General features: G+C 32.1%; 1 protein-coding gene across 1 annotated transcript; it reads right to left on the reverse strand.

Annotated features, from left to right (window-relative positions):
• Window positions 2,320–4,203, reverse strand: LOC18604398 (nudix hydrolase 4). Its single transcript, XM_007036860.2, has 4 exons — window positions 3,690–4,203; window positions 3,117–3,309; window positions 2,893–3,021; window positions 2,320–2,782 (listed from the first exon to the last, which is right to left on the reverse strand). The coding sequence occupies exons 1-4, from the start codon at window positions 3,872–3,874 to the stop codon at window positions 2,651–2,653; spliced, it is 639 nt and encodes a 212-aa protein (XP_007036922.1). The 5' UTR covers window positions 3,875–4,203; the 3' UTR covers window positions 2,320–2,650.

The following is an 8,021-nucleotide window of genomic DNA, read 5'->3' on the forward strand; positions in this document are numbered from 1 at the left end:
CACTCTTGAGATGCATTTTTTTTGGAAACTTTTCCATTGATTCTTTGCTAGAAATTAAAGAAGAAAAAAGGGCAAATTGTTGTCCATTTGCTAACACAAGCCTATGGCATAAAACTCTCTCCTTGAAAAGGATCCGTTGTAATCATGTGTGCAACATTGGAGACCAAGCATTTGAGTGGCTGGGATTCTTTCACACAAGAAAGTGTTTACATTTTTCAACACTAAAAGGAATCCATTTGATTATGATATCATTTGAAAAGGTAAAAAGGTTTTTTATATTTTCTATGATATTTAACTTTGCATTAAACAACCAAGTGATCCAAAGGTAGAAGGCGTAGTTTGTATTTTGTTTCAATTTTGTTATTTCGCTACGTTGATGCTTTAATCATGTCGTTCCTAGCATCTTTAACACTAGCATTTTCACTAGCTACCTTCCTTTTACCACAAGCATTTCCACTAGCATGGGCATCACTACATTTAGGCATATTAACATTAGGTATGGAAGAAAATCTGCTTATAGTGATAGGCTTGAATATTGCTTGAAGAGGAATTTCAGGTATGATCTCCAAAGTAAAGGTGGATTTTCTTTGAACCTTGATGCATTTTGAACATATTTAACGCATCAACATCACTTTTCAGCTCAAAGAATTTGTTTGAATTTGTATGTTGTCCTTTAATGACTATACTCATTCTTATGCTAGAGTGAAATCATCAATAATAGCTTTAAATATGTTGTTTGTTAACACGATGAATAGGTATCTATCAAGATCAAAACTCCCTATAGTTCTTCTATTACTATTGCAATGATCCACCTAGTCATAAAATATTTCACTAGCCCTCAATAACCATATATTACAACAAAATATTTTTATTTTAAAGCATGTACATACTCTAATTTTTGCATTAGAAATAGAAAAACATGCAACTAGGATTTGAAAACCCTTGATTACATTCAATCAAGGTTTGACTTACCACAACTAATGAAACTAATCAATATTTTATTTGATTTTTTATGCAAGACAATGTCTTCTTCAAAGCTTGTCTTTTGCCTCCTTTTGGGTTTAGGTGGGTTTAGGTTTAGGGTGGATGAAGACGATGAAAAAGAAGATGAAGATTAAAGTTAAATGAATCTTGCAATTTAATTGCAAAGAAGGATTTGGGTGTTTTAGGATCATCAGTAGTTCAATATTTTTTCAATATTTGTTAATGCCATTTGATATTTTGAGATAAGATGTCTATTTTCAAATTTAATGAACTTGAAATAACTCTTGTGGTTGTAGGGTGGATGTAAATTTTGTTCCTTTTGGTTTCTTCCAGTGATCTAGCTGCTGCAGATTAAGTTTTTGGTTTCTGCAGGTTCTTTTGGTTGGGGTTGGAGGTTCCTGGCCTCCTCTTGGATGTACGTTTTGCATAGCAAATGTCTAATGAAACGGTACAATTATGCTTTTAAAAAGAAATAAACTTGAAATAAATTATGACAATTCTTGACAACTTGAGTTTACTTTATCTTAGTTTTAAATATCATTATTTATTGTCACATCAACAATGCCCACCAATTTAAGTAATTGATGATATTAGGCTACGTGGCTGAATTCTGAACCAAGGACAAATTGTCAAGGTAGTGGCTCGAACCGAACTCTTAATCAATGACATGTGGCTGACCTCCTGATGTGTCCGCAGCAAAACCTAAATCCTAAGGCAAGGTCAAGGTCCAATCTAAGAATCTAACTGCATGGAGTTCTGAAGTCGAATACAAACCGCACTAGCTAGTAACCTTCACTTGAGCTAATGAGGCCACCAGCTTCTACAATGCCAGGGTTGCCCTCGTGATGTAATATAAGTATTGGTGCTCAACTTTACCCTTCTTTCAGGCGACCCTTGCCACAAATACTATGCTCAACTATGAACAGAAACCAGATTTCAATCAGAAGCCCAAATTTCCTTCTCTGAACCTGCAAATAGTAAGTATACCTAAGTTTGTCTTATTTAAAGATTTGAGATAGAATTACTTTCACTACCCAGTTGGTCGACATGCAATTTGTTTGCTTCAACTGTAGCTTTTGCGGTAGCAGTCATTGTCTCGTTTCAGATTCTGGTTTGAATCAGTAAAAAGCAAACTTATTTCTGAAATTATCTGGCCAGGTCTGTTCACCTAATCAATTTTGCCATTAATGATTGATTTAGAATTTCTCCAAAAACATTAAAAGTAATGCCACATAGCTAGAGCTCCTATCTCATGTTGTTTATAACCCATGACAAACATCTATCGTCTTGTTAGGGATAGTTAAAAGCAAATTGCATTGATTCAGAGAAGTCTACTGAGATTAAAGAATGAATCCTCAGAATTTTGTTGAAATGAAGGAATGAATCAAAATTTTCTACATTCTGAAAAGAATAAAAAAAATTGACATTTGTACATCTGAGATGGTTCCCCTGTTTCTTCCAATCATTTCTTCCACCTGTCTCTCCTCAGAACTCAGAGTCCAAAATGGTGGAACAGAAGCAATTGGAATATCCCAAACGAAGAGCATAATCTCCAACGTTCTCGTTCTCTACCTAATTTGACTTCTGATATCTCCTCATTTACATCGATCTATCTTCCTAAATCTCACAAATTCAAAGAACAACCCAATGGTTGCTAGAACGCGTTCTAATTGCAGGCTGTTTTGTTGACTTGCCCTTGGTGCCGCTGCTGCTGCTGCATATGGCGGCGAACTAACTCTTCTAAAGCTTCCCTCATCCACAAATGAGGACATTGCTCTCTGGCTTCAGAGACTGTCACCTACATAGACAAGATAACACAGGTTTAGGTCTTCTATTCTCTCAAACAATCGGACTGACACTTCAGCATTTCTCCTACTATAACTATTAACATATTGCAGCAATACATACCCATTTCCTGTTCCGGATGTTTTCCTCAGGCCAGCGATCTAACTCTTGCTCGACAAGCAAAGGAAACATGTGTCCTTCATGGAATTTGCTTTGCCTTTTGCTCTTATACAACCATTTACCTAATTTACACTGCAAAAATACATCCAAATAATAGAGTTAAAACCAAGAAATGGCATGAAATTTAAGTGAAGAGTTCAATTGAAAACCGTCGGACAGATACTAACTTCAATATTGCCAATAACACCGGCTTCCTCACGCGTCTCTCGAATGGCTGCGGCTTCCATGGTTTCATCTTTTTCCCAACCACCCTTAGGGAATAACATTCCTTGACCATTCTGTGCATTAATTACAAGAACTTCTATTACTTCATCAATTGAAGTTGCTTCTTCCGTTTTCCTATATCTGTATGGAATACACCTGCTCAAAGGAAATGGCGTATTAGAAGCTTTTTCTCCCCCCCTAAAAAAATAGTTATAATTCTATGTTCTTGCCATAACCCAGAAAAGAGAACTGTAAATAATGAGGAAAAAACCCCTCAAACATGAAAATTATCCCAGATATCTAAAAATTAGATAAATGGAAGGCAGTGTTCTGTGTTCATCAATTGGCAAAAGACCCACTTCAACAAACTGCCCAATTTCAATGTCAGAATGCCATTTAAATTCAAAATAAGCAAAAATAAATTAGATAAAACCAAACCAATGGAGAAATAGGATTTGGGTTTACGATTTTTCTTGTTGGCAGCATGATAAAAAACAGAAACATGTAAAACGAAAGGGGAGGAAAAGAAAGTTTACCCAACAACTAATCGAAAGCCTCTCTTATCATAGCGCTGCAACTGCCTACCGGTGCGAGGATAAGAAACACGAGAGATCAACTTATCAATCGGCAAAGGCAATTTGACGGGGAGTCTTTCAAGGAGAGACCAAAAAAAGTAAATAAAAGGGGGAAAAGTTGTAAGAAAGCCCGAGATCCCTCCCATGGCGAATTAGGCGACGGTGTAAGAGATGAAAAGGAAAAGACCAGAAATCTTGCAAAACTGGGTTTCTTCGGATGTTTGCAAATCTTCCTTTGTCTCTATATTTAGAATTTGCGCCTTGTAACGATGTGCATCATGTAGAGACAACCTCTTTTCTTTTGTGAGTTAGTTGTAGATAAGAAAGGATTGGTGATTGCCAAAAGGCTGTTGGAAAAGAAGTGAGTTTGGTCTGTGTCTCCCACCCTTAACTCCTTTAATAGGAAAGTGGGAAAGGACACGAGGAAGGAGGAAGGAAACCTTCTTCAAAACCGACGCGCCTAAACGCTCCCACCTTCAAGATATTATTTTCAACAAGTTTAAATGCTCAATTCAACCTTTACTTTTATTTTATTTTATTCAATTAAGCAACTTGTCTAATATAAGCTTAATTTAAATGGATAATACCATATTATTAACCCTTCAATTAACCCACTTCTATCCAGAGGCGTAGGGGAGGGGACAATTTTAAAAATTTTATAACTTACTCTTATTCTTTTGAAATTTTATAATTTCATCCCTATAAAAATTTTAAAATTTTTCTAATATATTTTATTTTTTAAAAATTTTATAATTTTATCTCTATAATAATTTTTTATTTGATGAGATACCTCACAACAATCAATCAACAAGTAATTTTAATGGGATTAAAAAAAATCTATTGAAATAGAATTATTTCTAAACTTCACTTTTCTAAAACCATACAACCACCACCTCTTGTTCTTTTTTCTTCTTACCAAATATTGTAGAAACAAAAAAAAATAATTTTTTTACACTTCTTACTTGTCAGCATTATCTGTGCAGAAAACCTTTTAGTTGGCAATTCAATTTTCATGTCATAATTATTGGTAAGTTTATTTTAATAACTTATTTTATTTTTAACATTTTCAACTTTAAATTTGTTTCTTTAGTTACTAATTTCTACTTGGTGATTTTGATTTAAGATTTACCGACTTAACCATTTTTTGTTCAAAGCAACAAAAGAAGGATTTGATTAAGCATCTAAAATTAGTCATTACTTATTTATTTAAGGATGGCTTGATTGCTTTCCTACAAATTATTTGTATTTTTTTTTTGCTTAAATTCTTATAAACAATTAAGTTTTTTATTTGGAATTGCTTCTTCATTCAATTGTTTATTGATATTGTATTTAATTTTTGTGTTTAATTTTAGAGAATTGCTTACCTATTGAATTGTTTATTGATAGCCCTTAATATTTTTTAGAGGATTGCTTTCCATTAAGATTTTTGTTATTATATTTGTTAATTTTTATTTGTTGTTAAGTTTATCTCTAAATTTTGATTATTGCCATTATTAAATTATTTATTATTATACTAGTTAATTTTTTTAAGTAAATTATTAAGATTGATTCCATTGAATAATTTTTAAGATTTATTTGTATAATTTTCATATGAACTTTTTTCATCTAATTTTTTTTATATTTTTGTCAAATATTGAACTTCTAATATGACTGTTTTATAGACATTATTTTTTACTCTTTGTCTCCCCAAATATGAAATCCTGACTTCGCCACTGCTTTTATCTATCATTATAAATGTGAATAGAATTACTCCATCCGATATGAAGATTATTATCAAATAAATAATTATCATTTTAAGATAAATTAAACATAATTATGTTGATATGATACGAACAAAAGCTTTAAAAGGCTTCTCTCCCTCCCCTCATCCCTCAAGAAAAATAAATACAAGTTTGACATAATGGTTATTTGAATCCTCAATAAACCCAAACCCATTAAATACATAAAAATATACTATCTATTTGAAGAAAAAAACTTATTGGTGATTTATATAAAATTACAAAAGGTCGAGAGCAAAAAGAAAAGAGAGAAAATAAAAAGGGATAGGGTACTACTTTTTGTGAGATACTCATCCCAAATTTGTTTAATTAAGAAGGTACTCAAACTCTATTAAAACTTGAATAAAATTACAAAATACTATTTAAAACTGAACCCTAATATTATAACACTATCTACTAATTACCCGAATCCGTTAAATACCCAAGTAAATAACTCAAACAACTTAAATAACTAAAATCTATATAAAAATTATTTGGCATAATATCCAAAAAAAAAAAACCCCTAAACTATTCAGAAAAATTTAAATAAGCTTTTATTGCGTTCAATCAAGCTTTTATAGTTTTATTTTGAGCCAAATAAGTTCTTATACTTCAATTTTGAGTCAAATAATATTTTATAACTAATGATTGACTTAATCAAAATATCATTTGTCATTTTATGCAGTATGGTTCTGATGCTAACATATCATGATTAATAATGATATGATATGTTGATATATCATAATTGATAATGACGAGATATGTTAATTTGGTATGATAATATGATCATGTAGCATTTTTCACCTTCCATATCAACGTTATGTTAGTGCCATGCGTATATAAAATAACAAGTTGCATTCTGACGAATGACAATTAGTTAATTATCAGTTATAAAGGCTTATTTAATCAAAAATAAAAATATAAGAGCTTGATTAAACCCAATAAAAGAATAAATGCTTAGTTGAATTTTCTTGAATAATTAGGAGTTTATTTGAGCATTATGTCAAATTAATTTTGTATCTATTAGTTTATAAAAAAGAAAGTAAAGGTTTGAATCTCACGAATTATAATTTTTTGAAACATTATATAATATTAATATATATAATCAGATTCGGGTTTAAGGTATTAAGAAAATGTATTTTCTAAATACTCTTTATTTTAGCTTGTTTCCCCTCCTTATATTTGTTCATGAAGTCTTTGTGTCTCACCCATTAGTTTCTCTCATTTATTTTTCAAATTAGTGGACTGTTTAGCTCACTGTCCTTTGGGAAGAGCTACTTCTGTATTGTGGTAAATGATTGATATGGCATTTAGTAGACGTCAACCTTTACTTTTGAGTTCTACTATGTTGGTTTTGTTCGTTTGTTTATGGATTTGGATCTTTATTTACATTTTGTAAAAAATGTTTATACTTTGATTTTGCCATGAGATGGCTTATACTTTGATGTTTGAAAAAAAAATTCTGCTTCCTCATATTGAGCTTGAGACAGTGCACATGGATATTTTTAAAAACAATTATATATAAACACATGGTGATGCATCCCATGGTATATCTATATGGTTATATGACATTGGATGTATTTTTTAAGGCTTGCATGGGTCAAGTGGAACCTCTCTATTAGGCCCTTGTGCCGATCATGACCGTTGAGTTTGAGTTATGACAAAGTTGAGGGTGATACCCAAAACCTACTTGAACTCGAGTCGATATTAAAAGCCTTACCTGAATCCATTCCATAATTGAATATAAGATACCCAAATCTTATGTTATCATATAGAATGCCTATGGACACCCATATAATACCAACCCATTTACATTTTTAGTTGCATTGACTCTTTTACCCATATAAGAGAGGAACCTATTTTGATCCAAACCTATCTTGTCATTGATAACTCTAATGAGAGGTTTCACATCAGTGAAGATAGAGTAGGTTTTGGTATCACTTATGACGGATTTATACTTTCACTCCAAAATATATATATATATATATTAAGTGAAAGAAGATCCTTATAATTAATCTAAAACTCAACTTATCTCTAACATATGTGAATCCATAACATTAGCACTAATCTTTTCTTTGTTAAAAAAAAAATGGTACTTTTTGTCTTCATAAAAAGCTTGATATTTCGAAATTCAGTTTCAATTCCAAGAATTAAATTCTTATACCGTAATCCAACCAATGTATTAAAAATAATGAACATAAATATGCGTAAGTTTCTTTAGTACCCAAAAGGGATCATTTCTGGTTCAAAAGAAAAGGATAGAAGGAGATGATTTCATTGATAACTATCGTAAAGAGGGCTGTTTCACAATAATAACGGGACATGAATGAATGATGATGTTTTTCGGAAGAAACCTAAAAAGGTAACCAAAAAGAGAAGAACAATTAATTAAAGGTAGGGGCGTAGCAAGACGCGCGCATGAGGGAGCGTTTGCTTAATGGGCGGTCGTTTGCCCCTGGGGTCATATGATTGCCTAAGCGGGGGCGTGTTTGCGTGCGCGAGTAACGCGTGCAGCTGGTATTGGTAAAGTCGCACT

Source organism: Theobroma cacao, chromosome 3 (assembly GCF_000208745.1).
Source record: "Theobroma cacao cultivar B97-61/B2 chromosome 3, Criollo_cocoa_genome_V2, whole genome shotgun sequence".
In the NCBI taxonomy this organism is placed as follows: domain Eukaryota; kingdom Viridiplantae; phylum Streptophyta; class Magnoliopsida; order Malvales; family Malvaceae; genus Theobroma; species Theobroma cacao.